General features: G+C 38.1%; 1 protein-coding gene across 7 annotated transcripts in view; it reads right to left on the bottom strand.

Moving 5' to 3' along the window:
* The window catches only part of SWT1 (SWT1 RNA endoribonuclease homolog), a 71,240-nt gene that overhangs the window by 19,162 nt on the left and 34,586 nt on the right, over nucleotides 1–17,492 (bottom strand). For 5 of the 7 annotated variants that reach the window (XM_073356678.2, XM_073356684.2, XM_073356681.2 and 2 more), the window contains 4 exons: nucleotides 13,932–14,070; nucleotides 11,987–12,132; nucleotides 8,126–8,334; nucleotides 6,537–6,671 (listed from right to left, as the gene is read on the bottom strand). In XM_073356678.2, the coding sequence (XP_073212779.2) occupies nucleotides 6,537–6,671; nucleotides 8,126–8,334; nucleotides 11,987–12,132; nucleotides 13,932–14,070 (629 nt within the window). Of the gene's footprint in view, nucleotides 1–1,045; nucleotides 2,805–6,536; nucleotides 6,672–8,125; nucleotides 8,335–11,986; nucleotides 12,133–13,931; nucleotides 14,071–17,492 lie in introns of those variants that run through there. The other 2 variants (XM_073356685.2, XM_073356683.2) reach the window with 2 other exon arrangements.

Below are 17,492 nucleotides of genomic sequence, written 5' to 3'. Positions count from 1 at the left end.
TTAAGAGCGAGAATATGGTACTGAAAACATGCAGGCACTAATAGTTTCTCACATACAAATTCTCAACGGCCCAGATTATGCATAAAAACATTTTTTTCTTTTAAAAACTAGCTCTACTTGCCAAAAGAAGCTGATGGCTTGTACAAACCCCTCTAGGAACCTTAAATGCTTCTCTGGTTTAAGCTTTTTAAAGATTGGCAGATCTATTCATTTTTAGTGCTCCCATCAGCATGGTAACTGGAAGACGAAAAGCAGCTAACAAAATAATAATTAAAAAAACTTTCATAGGATTAAGTTGGTCTGGGCCAACTATAGCTTTTATTACCATTGATATTAATATTTGGCACTTATATAGTGTCTCTCACCATAGCATCTCAAAGTGTTAATTACAACTTTGGGCTAAATTCACTGCTGATGAAGTAGATGCAACTCCAGTATATGATTTTGGACCATTAAATCTAACACTCTTAACATTTACAATTTACTCTTAAAATTCAGTTAAGTTAGGGAGAATTAGTGGTTTCCCCACGATCACGCAGCAAATCAGTGTCAGAGCTGAAAACAAAAGCCATGACTCCTGATGTCTTATTCCAGCGTTTCTCAAACTGGGGTCCCTGGACCCCTGGGGGTCCCCAAGGGTACTCCAGGGGGTCCACGGGCCCTGCTGAGAAATTGCTCCCCCTTCCTCTCAGCATGCCAGGGAACAGGCTTTCTACCTGCCCTGGCTCCGTGCTGCTCCTGGAAACAGCCAGCAAGTCCCTGCATTCCCTTGGGGGGTGGTGAGGCATGGGGTGGCTCAAAGCTGACTCCGCAACTCCCATTGGCTGCGAACTGCTGCCAATGGGAACTGCGGGGGTGGTACACAGAGATCCCCAGTCCTCACCCTCCCGCCTAGGAGCTGCTGTCAGAAGCATGTGCTGGTTGCTTTCAGGAGCCGCCCCAGGTAAAAGCTGCACCCCTCACCCCCTCCCACACCCAAACTTCCTCCCCAGAGCCCGCACCCAAACCCCCTGCCCCAGCCTAGTGAAAGTGAGTGAGGATGGGGGAAGAGTGAACAATGGAGGGAGGGGGGGATGGAGTTAGTGGAGGCAGGGCCTCAGAGAAGAGGTGGGGCAAGGCTGAGCCGGGCAGCTCAGATATCCCCAAAAAATTTTAAATCAAAAAGTGGGGTCGTCGGTTGCTAAAGTTTGAGAACTGCTGTCTTATTCTAATGCAAGACACACACTAAAATATACAAAATTTTGTTCTCTTGTGCTGGATTAAAATGTAGCCTTACTGTGTAGAGTTACTGAAAGACAAACACTTCCTAGATGTAGAAAATATCTAGAGGCAAGTGATAATGTAACTTTACTTCCAATTCAAGCATATTGTTTCTCATAAGTCCAAATCCTGCAAGGTATGCAGCATCTTATGAAATCAGATAATAGAGATGATTTATTTATTTGTTATAAAGCACAATATTTAAACTTTTCTTCTCCTGAAAATCACAAACAGCCCAATCTTACTCCAAGTGAAACCGAAGACAGGCTTTCTATGGACTTCAGTGAGGCACAATCCTGAAAACCATTTATTGTATGAATACATCCACTGACTTCAGGAGGACTATTTGAAGTCTCAGTAAAGATTTACAAGATCAGGCCCTAAGTTAATACATCAAAGTATTTGACTCCAAAATAAACCCTAATACATGCAAAACTCTAACCAACCCTGAAAATTTAACAAATATCATCTATGCAATAACCCTTTAGCATGTATTTTAAGATTACATAAAATTGGCTTTAGAATATGCTTAGGAGAGAGGCTATTAGATTTCCACAGAACAATCAGCCCTTCTCATCCTCCTCAGTCACTGGAATTTTCTCACCACCTGAACAACTGTAGAAACATTCTTGAATTTAAAATATCTTTCATAACCTTCAGCATAAGGAACAGATGAAGCACTGAATGCTGGCAAAGAACAAAGTTTAAGTACATTTGCTTGGCTTTACAATCTGGCTGAGAGTATTAATTTAAGGAGTTTAAAACCTTCTAGAAGAAACATAGTAAAATGTTTTCTTTTGTCAATTTAAAATATGGTTATAGACAGAACAATCCCTGTGGAAAAAAAGTGATTCCATTCTCATTCTTTGGCATGACCAATTTTCATGTATTTACAAATATAGAAATGGCCTTTTGCATTGGGATATATTTCATCCAGAGAATAAAATAGTTAATTTTACCAAACTGTTCTGCCTTGGAATAATCCATGCCTTTGAGTGGCACAAGTTTCCCTTAGCAACTATCTCTGCTTAATATGGAAATGGAAGCAGCACTGTTTCCAATTCATTTTCATTAAGATAGTGATTCTGTGATGTATGTGTTTAGAAATGGACAAAAATAATGACACCACACAGGCCATTGAACTACAATTAGAAAGTAATGGACTTTCATCCCTTACTAATCTGGACCACATTCAAACCCAAAAACTGCAAATGAAAGGTTTCATACCCCACAGCCAGTCAGTCCTGTGTGTGCTAAGGGACAGATTTCCAAGAGTTCAGCTACACCGAAGTAAGAGGCAAGATTTTCAGCAGTGGCAAGCACCCACAACTCCAACTGAAGTCAATGGGAGTTACAGGTGTTCAATATTTCTAAAATTCAAGCACTACAGGACAGATTTTCAAGTGCTCAGCACCAACAAATGGGCCAGCTTTTCAAGAGTGCCCGGCACCCAGCAGCTCCCATTGTGACACTCAGTATGCGGAGTTCTTTTGATAACCTGGCCATTTGTTTTTGGCACATCGGTGAGCGTTGAGCTGAAACTTCTGAAAAAAATCAAAGTTTTACATGACTAAATCCTTAAGACTGATTGTTATAATGTAGACAAACAAATCATTTACATATATGATTGGCACATCATCTTTTCCTCTTAACTGAAGTTTTTTGGAAAATCTAAAATTTTAAATCAATAATAAACTTAAATTCTTAACCAGTAGAACTTTAAACACAAGAAAAGTCATATCTCCTAACCCCATATGACAATGACTTAAAACACAAAACACACATCACAAAAAAACCACTAAGTCCCTCACTCCTCCCAGTCCTAAACTGTGTGTGTGTGTGTGCGCGCGCGCGCGCGCATTTTGAAATGCAGACCTGGAGGTAATACTACTTAAACAGAAGAAACATGATATACTATGCATTATATTACATAATCAAACTATCTATTCTATATTTTTAGAGTCACAATATAGCAAACATTTCTTAAGGGATATAATGCTTCCTAGCGAGAAAAGTTGCAAGTAACTATCCAAGGTATGGAGCAAGGCACTTAGAAATGTTTCCAGTATTGGTCTTAGATTTCTCTCTCATTCATATGCACACATGTGCGAGCTCACACTTTTCTTCAGAAATTCTTGCTGGGAAATTAAGAGATTTTCTCTTCATATGTATTATTACACAAGCTTTAATTACATGATCACATATATAAATTGCAAGTTCCATTTTTCCCCAAACTTTTTGTTAAGTGAACTTTGTAATTAAAGAAAAAAAAACCTATGCACATGTCACATAAGTAAACATGGTTTTAGTAATCAAGTATTTAATTAACTTTTGGATGGCTACAGTAACCCCACCTGATGTTTATCGAGAACTGAAATTACACCTTCACCCATTTCTCCATAGGAATGGGCTGCTTGATTTTTGGTCTGAAGTTTAGAAGCCAGTTGAGTTTTCAATTTAACTTACTAGTAGACACCCATGTCTTTTTCACAGGATCTAATTTGGGAAATTTCTGTTGTAAATCTCAACAAACAGGCACAGAAAGTTTATTTTACCCTGAGATAGGTTACCGCAAACATTATGAAGAATTAATTCCAGTTTTAATAACTGTCTTTCCCCAGATGTTCTCCTTCCTGTAATCATATAATTATTTTACCAACTAATCCAAAATGTAAACAAGTTTGAACCTACCTTTTAAAAAAATATAAAGGACTAAAGAAAATAATGTTAAGTTAATCTATTTTCTTTAAGTTCACACACACAGCATAACAACCACATACCAAGTGGTATGCATTTTCCCCCACCCCAAGTTCAGACTTTTTGTTTTGATGTTCAATATTGTGATCACTTGGAGTTGATGGGTAAATGGTGTTGGATATGGGGGGGGGGAAGGAATTCAGAAGCCTCTGACAGATTTAAATACCTGTAATAAAAGGTTAAAAACAGAACAAGCCCTAAATTTACAGGGTATAATTTAATTCTGGTCTGCAACTTTCTATGTCCCTGAATTCTTTTCTCCACAATGCCCCCTACTGCAAGTTTGCAAACAATCAACACAAAGGCTAATCATTTCTAAATAGAACCTTTTATCTGATACTCTGCTTCCTGAAGCTTCTTAGAGGTATAAATATACTTATCACACAATTCTAAAAAAACTTTCCTCTTTTACACAAGTGAAATTTATAAAGAGGTTTTTAAAAAAAGCCACTCCCTAAAGGCTATTACATACAGAAGTAACCATATGGAAAACTTCTATACATTTGAATATAAAAACAGTAACCCTTTTTTGTCATCTTTTAAAAATCTTACTATATAATTTAGTGGAGAATTTGATTGTTGCTTTAGATTTTAAAAACTTGGAAAATAATCCTGTAACACAGATTTTTACAGTAATTTCTATATAACCCTACTCAATTTCACCCCTATTCTTTTCAAAAGGGCCCTCCCATAAAGGAAAGGCTGAGACAGCTATTCTATTTAAAATGGAAAATAAAAAGCATGTCTGAAATTCAACCTAAAAACTAACCAAAACCCCCCCACAACTTTGGGCATTGTTTTAGTATGAAAATAAACTTGTCATTCTTTAAATGGTCTTATTCTTGTTAAGGATATAGTTCTCAATTAACACTAAACAGATACTACTAGCTCTCTGACAACCATGAAACTGCAAAACAGAAATAAAACCAGTACAGTGGTCTGAGAATAAAACTAATTACATTTTCTTGACTCTACTATTCTTGTATGAGTCCAAATCTCAGCTATGGTCACTAACCCCCCCCCAAAAAAAACACCCAACATGTCCACATATATTACAGAAATCATCAAAAACAGGAGTTGGCCAAAATCAAACCCCCTTGATCTAAGTTTTATTTCTACATACACTATTATTTATTGACCATCTTTGGAGCAGTTTTCCTTTAAAAAATATTCTATTGTTACAGTATTGTCACATCTATTAAATTTCCTGTACAAAAACCACCACCACACCACATTACTTCGTTTGTTGCAAACATGTCTGGTCAGAGACTCTTTGTGGTGGCTGTACACAGCTTAGCACAATTGCGTCCTGATTTCTGGCCAGGGTTTACAACTACTACTACGACAACATTTTTATTGTAATAAATATTCTATTCAATTAAAATCCTTAATTAAAAATAATTAATTAAAAAAGGCAGACAATGAATATTCCTTGCCCGGCACCTTGTCCACCTCAGAGTTTAAAAGGCAGAAAGGACCAGCAGATCATCTAGTCTGACCTCCTACATATAGGACCCTACCAAATTCACCACTATGAAAAACGCGTCACGGACCATGAAATCTCATCTCCTCCCGTGAAATCTGGTCTTTTGTGTGCTTTTACCGTACACTACACAGATTTCAAGGGGGAAACCAGTGTTTCTCAAATTGGGGGTCCTGACCCAAAAGGGAATTGCTGACAATGCCATACCATGCCATGCCATCCTCACTTCTGCATTGCTGCTGGTGGAATTCAGCAATCATATGATTAGGCCCAAAAGATACCTTAGAAGATTATTTTTCTAGCTGTTTTCATAGGTGAACAATCTTTATTACCTTGTGGAAGTAAAGAGGATACTCCGACAAAGCCATAACATTTCTGAATCTGCATTTTTAGTCATTCTGTGGTCTTAAACAAAGGGCTCGATCCTGCCACCATTAATAATCCATACATAAAGTCCAACTAATTTTATTAGCATCAGGGTCAAACATAGCTGTTTTTGACACCATTATTACAGCAGCATTATAGGTTTGCTAGAGTAGCCAATTGTTATGCTAGTTGTGATGCCAATCATGCCCCAAGTGTTTCTCTAAGGCTTTGTCTGTACTGAAATCAGGGCAGATTTCTAGTAACTGATGTAGCTATATTAGTACAAACTTTAAGGACAGGCAAGCACAGCCACAATTTGTGCACCAAAGCATATCCATGTTTGAAACCAGGGCTCCACCAATGCAGATTTCAGTTTACTTTGTCTACACTTAGGGTTTACACTGGTGTGCCTATCAGTGGCTGGTCAACAATTGCTGGAAGACAAGGCCCAAAATTATAGCGGAGGGGGAAAATTGCTCCAAGAGATCCAAATGGCTAACCATTTAAATGTCTGCAACAACTTCATATTCATTTTTTTACTGACTGAGAAACACTCTTCCAAGTAAGTACAGGTATTAATCTCAGAATTAGTAAAGGAGAGAGATATCTGAGCACACAGTACATTACAGTTTAAAAAAAGTTATGCACTCCGGTCTGCTAAAATACTTACCTACGAATCCCTGCAAGAATATTATTCACAGCTGCCATCAGTTTCTGCAGGCCTAAAAAAGCTTCTTCAAATGAAGAGATCTTTGCAGTGGTGGTAGTGATTATATTGTGATCCAGCTTCTGGAAAATTTCAGTACTAAGATGAGGGCAAAAACAAGAGAAAACATTCTATCAGAAGAAGGTCACTAAAAACAGACTTTTTTTGCCTTGTATCATGGGAAACAAGAAATGCATCACAAATACTATATTTTGATTACCATAGACAAACACATGCACATTGTCTCAAAAGGTCAAATACAAATGTCAGGTACATCAGTGTTGTCCAAAACACACACAGGAGTACAAAGTTTTTATTTTGTTTGCATGCATTTATTTTAGATAAGGTGCTTAAAACAGGTAACAGAAGCCACCAATTGAATTGTTTTGTAAGTTAAAAGGGTAGATTTCTGATCACTTATTGTTACTTTAATAAACAAATGTCACATTGACATAGGATGTTCCAGCTGAGGCTTTCAAAACACTTTACAAAATAATGAAGAGCCACATTCCTGTGAGTATGGAAAAGACCCTGGAGTGGGTATGCAAACTGCTAACTGAAGTGCTAGTCCCAGTTTCTAACCAGGAAGCTATTCTCACTATTTAATTTATAATTATTAGTCAACCACTCTATGGCTGAGACCTTAAATTGTCAAGAATTAGTCTTTAGCACGTTTTGTAAAGTTGAATTATAAGAGAAACTGTAATAGCACTCTACAAAACCCTTCCATAAATAAAAAAAATTTGACAAAATGAAACAATCCTTTTTAATTTTTCTAAAAAATTTAACAGATATCTTTCCTTACAGAGTATCAAACATTTTAGCATAGAAGTAGGACCAGATTTCAGGGTTCATAACATGTTTTTAATGGCTGTGACTTTGGTAGGGCCCTCATATAAGTATAGCCTTGTATCCGTTTCTGAAACTTGGGGTCAAATTTTCACGTGGGTCTCAAAATGCAACTCCAAAATGTGCAGACACACACATTTTTGATTTGTGCAACTGGAGCAGCAACAGACGCCAGATATGGATTTTCAGATATCTTGTTTAAAAATTCAACCATTAATACACTTCTTTATAAACTGCAGAGACCAAGAACTTAGTAAGATTTAAAGAACAGTTGGTCATTTATATAGATAAATTATAATACCTAAGCCAAAAAAAAAAATTTAAAGGGAAAGCCTCATGTCTGAGTTTAAGCCAATCTTTATTAGGGATTAGGAGGAGATCTTCCTGTAGAGCAGACTACCCCACATTTGTCAGGTTCTTGCATCTTACTCTGAAGCATCTAGTGCTGGATAACGTCGAAGACAGTATACTTGGCTGATGGACCATGGCTCTGATTCAATATGGCAATTCCAATGTCATTACTAACACATTCAAAACTAGAATGTATGATTTTTTTTTCCCCCTAACCCATGTACATCACTAATAGGACAGCCTTGTAGGGAAAGGCAGACAGACAGTTTCCATAAATAAGTGTGTGTTTGTGGAAATCACACGAAACAACCAATAGCATGCAAAATCCCCCCAACCCTTTCAGCACTTTGTACCTGTACAGGTTTATTGTATTCCAAATGCTTTCAAGGACAGACCAGATTTCCTGATGTCTTTTATCTTGGGACAGCTGAGTGTTTGACAATGACTTGCCTTCCTCACAGGTTTGCAGATGCAGCCTCACATCTTCCTTTTTTGAACCTGCAGTGTTTTCTGAAAGAGCTGTCAGGGCTGCTGATGATTTTTGTCCACTGTCTGACTGAACCTCATGAAATAGACAACCATACAGTGTTGGAAAACTAAAAAACCTACAAAGGAATTTTTTTTTTTTTAAATAATCAATGTATCTAAGGTACTGGTAGTTGTATGTCCTCCATCACCATAGCATCTGAGATCCTCACAATCTTTAAATGAGAGAACTCAAAATGTCCCTGTGAGGCAGGTCAGTCTTCTTATTCCTATTTTACAAATGGAGAACTGAAGCACAGAGAGGCTAAGTGACTTACCCGAAGTCACACAGGAAGTCTGTGGTGGAGTCTCCCAAGTCCTAGGTTAATGTCCTAACCACTGAACTATCCATGTATAGTCAATCCATAGAAGACTCCAAAGCTGAATTTGCAAATTTTAACCCACACCTTCCCCCCCAAACATAGCTCATTAATGCATAACAGAAGTGTTTCATTCTGTTTAATCTTCACTTAAAGATGTAAAGCACATGATTTTCACAGTAAAAGAATTTCAACACTCATTACAAACCAAGGACATGGAATTTCTGTCACACTAATGCCAGATACTCGACAAGTTATTCTGCAAAGCAAGGATTTGAGGACATTTTACATATAAATTACTACATTAAAAACACCACAACAGGCTGTGGTGTGTACAAATATTGTCTTTGTCTGTAAAAATGGGGATACTGAGAAGAACTGAAATGATTTCAGTAAGGTCATCGTTACAGGGCTTTCCCTTCACCCTCTCCCCTGGTTCTTGTCATGCAGACAGAAAGCAGAAGACCAGAAGTCCGAAGTGCAGGCAATGCAATGTTTATTGGGGTTAGTTCCAAGCAAGCATATCCACAGCTCTACAAGCCAGCAGAGTCTGTTTCTTAGCGTCCTCCTTCCCAAGCCGCAGAGCTTTGCCTGTGTCCCCGTTCCCCATTACCACCTCCTCTTTCTTAGCAGGCCCAAATATACCTGCAAAGCATGCCCTCAGTCTCACCCCTTACAACTTGTGTTCCGTTTTGGGGGGTGTCAAGGTTCCTTCCCCACTCTGAACTCTAGGGTACAGATGTGGGGACCTGCATGAAAACCTCCTAAGCTTACTTTTACCAGCTTAGGTTAAAACTTCCCCAAGGTATAAACTATTTTACCTTTTGCCCTTGGACTTTTGCTGCCACCACCGAACATCTAACCGGTATTATTGTTAGGACAGAGTCCGTTTGGAAACATCTTTCCCCCAAAAAAATCCTCCCAAATGTTACCCCGCCCTTTTTGGGGAAGGTTTGATAAAAATCCTCACCAATTTGCATAGGTGACCACAGACCCAAACCCTTGGATCTTAAGAACAATGAAAAAGCATTCCGTTTCTTAAAAGAAGAATTTTAATAGAAGAAAAAGTAAAAAAGAATCACCCCTGTAAAATCAGGATGGTAAATACCTTACAGGGTAATCAGATTCAAAACACAGAGAATCCCTCTAGGCAAAACCTTCAGTTACAAAAAAGACACAAAAAACAGGAATCTACATTCCATTCAGCACAGCTTATTTTTCTCAGCCATTTAAAGAAATCAGAATCTAACGCATATCTAGTTAGTAAGTAATCTAAGTTCTAAGACTCCATTCCTGTTCTATCCCCGGCAAAAGCATCACACAGACAGAGAGAGAGAGAAAGAGACTTTGTTTCTCCCTCCCCCCAGCTTTTGAAAGTATCTTGTCTCCTTATTGGTCATTTTGGTCAGGTACCAGCAAGGTTATCCTAGCTTCTTAACCCTTTCACCTGTAAAGGGTTTTTCCTCTTGCCAGGAGGGATTTTAAAGGTGTTTACCGTTCCCTTTATATTTATGACAAGGGGGTTGTGGTCTGGAGTCTTCATCCCACCTCTTTTGGACCCCATGGGAGGGGTAAGGAGTGAGATTGTGTTCTGGCCAAGGCCAAGCTTTTATTTGGCTGGTAGTGTTTCTTATGCCTCCTCCCATCCCCATCCTAACTGGTTGCTTGACCTTGGCTTGAGAAAGGAGCCAGGCAGCCTTTCAGTGTATGCTCATATATTACACTTCCACCATACCCTGTAACACTTTAGCACTATCCCTCATCTTTTCTCATTGTAGTAAAAGCCCCATCTGGTTGTGGGAAATGCAACACAATGTCTTTGTTAATTGTTCTTCACTCTTATATCTTATACTAATATGTGTATCAAAAAGTCAAACCCAAAATTTTATCTCAGGCTGATAAACAAACCTATATACTAACCAGTCATACTGAACCAGTGGCAAACCTAGGAATAAAAACCCTCTAGTTTTAGAGCAGGGCAATAAAAGTTAAAGATGACAAATTTAGCAGGGGAAAATAAACAAGCAAACAAAAAAACACCCAAGTGATCCATGGTATTGAGTTGTGTAATTCATGCAAGACTACCTTCAGATAACAATTTTGCAGACTGAGAAACGAAAATGAGTTGCTCTAAAAGCAAAGTAAGGTCAGAAAAAACTCTTGCATCTACTCTATTTAATGAGCTTTAAATTTCTATAATGTTAATCATGCCTAACTTGAGTCCAACGATTTATTCATATATAGAGCATACTAGATAAGGGCTCAGGAAAAACTCATTACTGAAGAGAACTTCGGTAATCAATTATGTATTTGACAGGGAAAATAAAACAACTCATGCAGATACTAAGGCACTCCCATTCTGAAGTGTAGGAGACAGCAATTGCTGTTCCAATCAATTAGATTGCCTTTCCTCATTTTATACTGAATAACTAGCAGTGTCCGGCAAAAAACCTTCAGGTAGCAGCTTGATGACTACCTCTCAATAACCCAGTAGCAAAACAGAAATAAGGATCTAAGGAAAAACAGCTCATGTTGTAAAAATATACAAAAAAACAACAGCCTCTTTTTGATCTCCTTGGGACCCTGGCTAGGCTAACTGGCTCAAAGTTACTACTTCCCTATAATAATACGGCTTTTTGTTTTGTTTAAAAAAAACACCTTTCCTCTGCCATGACCTATACATTATTTTTCATCCTTAGCACCAGAATAAGAATTACCAGAGCTTTTAATTGGGCAGTCCAACAACCACCAAGTATAATGTGTCATCTTTCTGCTTTCTTTCACCAATTTTTATACTTGAGTGGAAAGGGGAATTAGACATTCCGGATTTCTGAAGTGCACAAAAGAGAAACTCCACAACTGAATCACAAACTGAGTTGTCAGGAGGAGGAGAGGGGCACCTCAACCTACACAGACATATTCACAAACCAAGTGAATCTTACAAGATCATTGTAATTAGAGAAAAAAAAGATTGGAATTGATGATTTAATAAATCACCTTCAAATGCAGGATAACAGTTATTAATTTGATATGATGTTCAATCTTTATCAAAAAGCAGCAGTATGCACTTGCTTTTCAGTCATTCACTTCCTTTTTGAGAGTTAATAGAAGCAAAATTCTGTCAAGGATATTTTTATAAACAAAAAGCCCTCACTTTTGTTATGGGGGCAGGGTTACATTTGGGAGGCACCACTTATGACAATATCCTGTTAACCCCCACCTAGCACTGTTTACAATAATTTTTTTGTCATTATAACAAAGAACTAGAAAACCCTTAGTAAGTTTGTAGTGTCAATGATTGGTGACACTAAAATTTCAGTTAAGCCATAGTTTTAGTGTAAAAACTACATACATTGACGTGCAGCTTACCTCTGCAAGCATCTGGAGCAGTTTAGTCACATAAGCAAAAGCCTGTGGAAGTACACCATCATAGTCTGACCTTGAGCTGAAAGCATGCAATAGCTTTTTAGATTCCTGGAGCAGGATGTTTGCTGTTATGTGGTCAACTGTCTTACCTGACATAAAAACATTAAGAAGAAACATGGGAAATCAGTTTTAGAGAAGTAGGCTAGTTTGGTGTTAAAATGCACAAACAGTAAAGGAAAAAGCTAACAGTTCTAAACTGAAACCAAGTATAATCACCATCAGTTCTATCATTTCAAAAAGGTATTACAATTATTGTATGAATTAAACATTCTAGAATATCCGTACATATAAAAATAAGTGTGTGTTATTATGTAAGATTATCAAACAAAAAAGGGTCTGAAAATCCTATTGACATAAATGGTATAAGATCAGGTGCTATTGTCTTCTGAGGGTTTAATGCCTGTAGTCAAAGTCCAACAGTAAGCCTAAAAAATAGTTTCAATGTGCTAGCACATCACTAAACTTAAAGTCTTCTCTAGAACACAAACTCTGATGCACTTGACAAACTCTCCTCAATTCAAGGGGCTGAAAGATTGTAAAGTGCTCCCAAGCTCCACTAGATACAGAACTCTGGCTGGAACAGGAAGCTATGTCACACATGCTTGCAATTTTGTTTTTGTGGGTAAAATGAGAGCATGGAGGGAGAGAAGATCATCCTCATCAAATGTTGATCAGGAATAAACCTTGTGTGCCTATGTTAAAAAAAATGTAAGAATAAAAACCTAGAACACTGCTGTTTAATGAAAAACAAAACACATTTAAAGACTCATCTACGTTGTTTATTTCAGCCAGTATATGAAATATCTTGGATACAAACCATGAGCATTAAAAAACAAACAAACAGTTTCAGGAAGTAACATAACAAGCAGTGTGTAAGAATAAGACTTTTCATTTTGGATCAAATCACCCTCCATTCAGGATCTGGCATAGGCTCATTAGACATGTCATTGTGAGATAATCTGCTCATAACCTGTGCTAGCACACCTTCTTGTAGACCATATCCCAGCATAACTATGGTTACAAGTACTGAATGGAAAACTACTGCCAATTCATAAAAGCACTGACACTTTCATAACTAAATGCAAGACTCATGTCTTTGACTTAGCTTTCCATCAGTAAGTTCTTCAGAGACACAGCACACCTACACAAATGCCTATAAACTAAACTAATGAAGCTGTTTTTCTTACAAACCAGGAAGGAAGATTTCAAATAGAAATAACAAATACTTGGAGGTACTTGAGAACTCTGGTAACCAAAGCTATATAAGTTTCTTAGATTTGTTGTTCCACTTTTTGGTAGCACGCACATGAAGATGTAATATTTGAAGCGAATCCTATAAATGATTGATTTCAGTCGTGCCTGTTCAAATTTGTTAAAAACAGGAAAAGAGCAGAAGACTATCAAAATATTTAATTAAGGCTGCCAAACAGTCTCAAGAGACAGTTAGCTTTTTCGTAGCTTCTTCAATAAGTGGTAGTGAATCCTTGCCCCATTTTAAGGCCCATGTCTGGGCAGATTTGAGGGTTATGCAGATTCTTCTTTTTGTTTTACTGACAAAGTGTTGCATCATGGATCTTTGGGCTAAAGTTACAAAACACTTGCAAGCACCAAACTCCAATTTTTGCCACACATCTGGAACAACCATCACATTGTGTGAAAGACAAGAAGGAAGACTACTTCTCCAGGGTATAGTCTCCCTTGAATAATCCACGTAACTCCCATTATTCTTGAATTAAAAAGGAGAAAAAATAAACCCTTTAAATATATACTATATGTATATTTTCATAATGCACACTTAAGACTCCTGTGATTAGAGGGCTTGACCTCAGTGGAGAGAGGTTTATGTTTAGAAGTTTATTACTAAAAAGGAGTCACATAAGATTCTTACCTTTACAAAGATGTTCATGTAGGTATTCAATGGTTGCAAGTAAGCTTCTGGGCACAATATAGCCAAATACGGCCATCCAGTGTTTTTTAAAGCACTGCAGTAAGCTTGCTAGGGTCCATGGGGGCTTCAGATACAGTACCTAAAAGTGAAAAGTTTAAAACTTCACAACCATACAACTTTATCAATGTACATTTCTCAATTGTGCTACTCTTTAATACCAATTGTACATGCTGAAGAAACATCCAAAGCATTCTCAGAAACAAAAGATCAGGTGGATTTTTCCTGGTAAAGCGATTGTATATTACATGACAAATCATAGCCTTGTTCAATTTAGTTTTACTCAGGAGATGTCTCTTACACAGGTACAGACCCTTCTTAAAAGCATTCCAATTAGCATATGTGCACTGCTGTGACTAGGACTACTGAGAGTTTTATGAGGCATTTCTGTGAAGGACATTCTATTTGTACAACACTCAAGATGTACAAGCTCAAACAAGAAGTGTTTGTTCTAGTAACTTGATAGCCCTCAGAGTTCATCTTGTGCAGATGATTATAAAAGTAAAGTAATTAACCATTCCTGCTAGATGAAAATGTTAATTGGAAGACACACAGAGCTAAACAACTGTATTGATAGTCTTCTGGCTATACAGTCAGAATATTTTAGTTCTACTCCCAACTCTGTCACAGACTTCCTGTGTGAAATTTGACAAGACAGATAATCTTGGTGCCTCAGTTTCCCCACCTGAAGGTGAAGGTAGTACTATTTCCCCTTCTCTGGAGGTTTTGGAAAACTTAATGTTTGTGAAGTGCTTTGAGCTCTTGGATACTATGGAACACGGGTACAGCTTGCTCAGGAGGGACAGGCAGAGGAAAAAAGGGAGGAGGAGGTGTTGCCTTACATAATAAATGTATACACTTGGACTGAGGTTGAGATGGAAATAGGAGACAGACTTGTTGGAAGTCTCTGGGTAAGGATAAAAGGGGTAAAAAACAAGGGTGATGCCATAATAGGGATCTACTACAGACCACCTAACCAGGAAGAAGAGGTGGATGAGGCTTTTTTTAAGCAACTAAACAAAATCATCCAAAGCACTGTACTTGGTAGTGATAGGGAACTTCAGCTACCCAGACATCTGTTGGGAAAATAACACAGCAAGGCACAGATTACCCAACAAGTTCTTGGAATGTATTGACACAATTTTTTTATTTCAGAAGGTGGAGACAGCTACAAGGGTAGAGGCTGTTCTAGATTTGATTTTGACAAATAGGGAGGAACAGGTTGAGACTTTGAAAGTGAAAGACAGTATGGGTGACAGTGATCCTGAAATGATACAATTCATGATTATAAGGAATGGTAGGAGGGAGAACAGCAAAATAAAGACAATGGATTTCAAGAAGGCAGACTTTAGCAAACTCAGGGAGGAGGTAGGTAAGATCCCATGGGAAGCAAGTCTAAGGGAAAAAACAACTGAAGACACTTGGCAGTTTTTCAAAGAGACATTATTAAGGGCACAAGAGCAAACTATCCCACTGTGTAGGAAAGATAGGAAGTGGGACAAGAGACCACCTTGGCTTAACCAGGAGATTGTCAATGATCTAATAATCAAAAACATCCTACAGAAAGTGGAAAACTAGGTCAAATTACAAAGGATGAATATCAGAAATTAACACAAGCCTGCAGGGACAAAATTAGAAAGGCCACAGCACAAAACGAGATCAAACTAGCTAGAGACATAAAGGGAAACAAGAAAACAAACATTCTACAAATATATTAAAAGCCAGATGACGACCAAGGACAGGGTAGGCCTGTTATTCAATGAGGGGAGGAAAAACAACAACAGAAAACATGGAAATGGCAGCGGTGCTTAATGACTTCTTTGTTTTTGGTTTTCACCAAGAAGGTTGGTGGTGATTAGACATCTAACATAGTGAATGTCAGTGAAAATGAGGTAGAATCAGAGGCTGAAATAGGAAAAGAACAAAGTTAAAAATTACTTAGACAAGTTAGATATCTTCAAGTCAGCAGGGCCTGATAAAATGCATCCTAGAATACTCAAGGAGCTGACTGAGGCGGTATCTGAGCCATTAGCAATTATCTTTGAAACGTCATGGAAGACGGGAGAGATTCGAGAAGACTGGAAAAGGACAAATATAGTGCCCATCTATAAAAAGCGAAATAAGGACAACCTACAAAATTACAGACCAGTCAGCTTAACTTCTGTACCTGGAAAGATAATGGAGCAAATAATTAATCAATTTGCAAACATCTATATGATAATAAGGTGATAAGTGACAATCAGCATGGATTTGTCAAGAACAAATCATGTCAAACCAACCTGATACTTTCTTTGACAGGGTAACAAGCCTTGTGGGTCGGGGAAAAGCAGTAGATGTGGTATATCTTAACTTTACTGAAGCTTTTGATACGGTCTCTCATGACCATCTCATAAACAAACAAGGTAAATGCAACCCAGATGGAGCTACTATAAGGTGGGTGCAAAACTGGTTGGAAAACCATTCCCAGAGAGTAGTTATCAGTGGTTCAGAGTCATGCTGGAAGGGCATAACGAGTGGGATCCCGTAGGGATCAGTTCTGGGTCCGGTTCTGTTCAATATCTTCATCAATGATTTAGATAATGGTAGAGACAGTACACTTACAAAGTTTGCAGACGATACCAAGCTGGGCAGGGTTGCAAGTGGTTTAGAGGATAGGATTAAAATTCAGAATGATCTGGACAAAATGGAAAAATGGTCTGAAGTAAATAGGATGACATTCAATAAGGACAAATGCAAAGTACTCTACTGAGAAAGGAACAATCAGTTCCACATACAAAATGGGAAATGACTGCCTAGGAAGGAGTACTGCGGAAAGGGCTCTGGGGGTCATAGTGGACCATAAGCTAAATATGAGCCAACAGTGTGACACTGTTGCAAAAAAAAAAAAAAAAAAAAAACACACCACACACCACGCAAGCAGACATCATTCTGGGATGTATTAGCAGGTAGCAGGAGTGTTGTAAGCAAGACACTAGAAGTTATTCTTCCGCTCTACTCTGTGCTGATTAGGCCTCAACTGGAGTATTGTGTTCAGTTCTGGGCACCACATTTCAGGAAAGATGTGGACAAATCTGAGAAAGTCCAGAGAAGAGCAACAAAAAAGATTAAAAAGTCTAGAAAACATGACCTATGACGGAAGATTAAACAAACCCAATTTTTTTCAGTCTGGAAGAGAGAGAACTGAGAAAGGACATAACAGTTTTCAAGTACATTAAAAGGTTGTTACAAGGAGGAGGGAGAAAAACTGTTCTTCTTAAATCACGGATGACAGCACAAGAAGCAATGGGTTTAAATTGCAGCAAGGGAGGTTTAGGCTGGACATTAGGAAAAACTTCCTAACTGTCAGGGTGGCTAAGCACTGGAATGAATTGCCTAGGGAGGTTGTGGAATCTCCATCATGGGGGATTTTTAAGAGCAGGTTAGACAAACACCTGTCAGAAATGGTCTAGATAATACTTAGTCCTGCCTTGAGTGCAGGAGACTGGACTAGGTGACCTCTCTAGG

Source organism: Lepidochelys kempii, chromosome 8, assembly GCF_965140285.1.
Source record: "Lepidochelys kempii isolate rLepKem1 chromosome 8, rLepKem1.hap1, whole genome shotgun sequence".
Classification (NCBI taxonomy): domain Eukaryota; kingdom Metazoa; phylum Chordata; order Testudines; family Cheloniidae; genus Lepidochelys; species Lepidochelys kempii.
The sequence above is the reverse complement of the archived record's forward strand: the minus strand, read 5'-3'. Positions and strand labels throughout refer to the sequence as shown.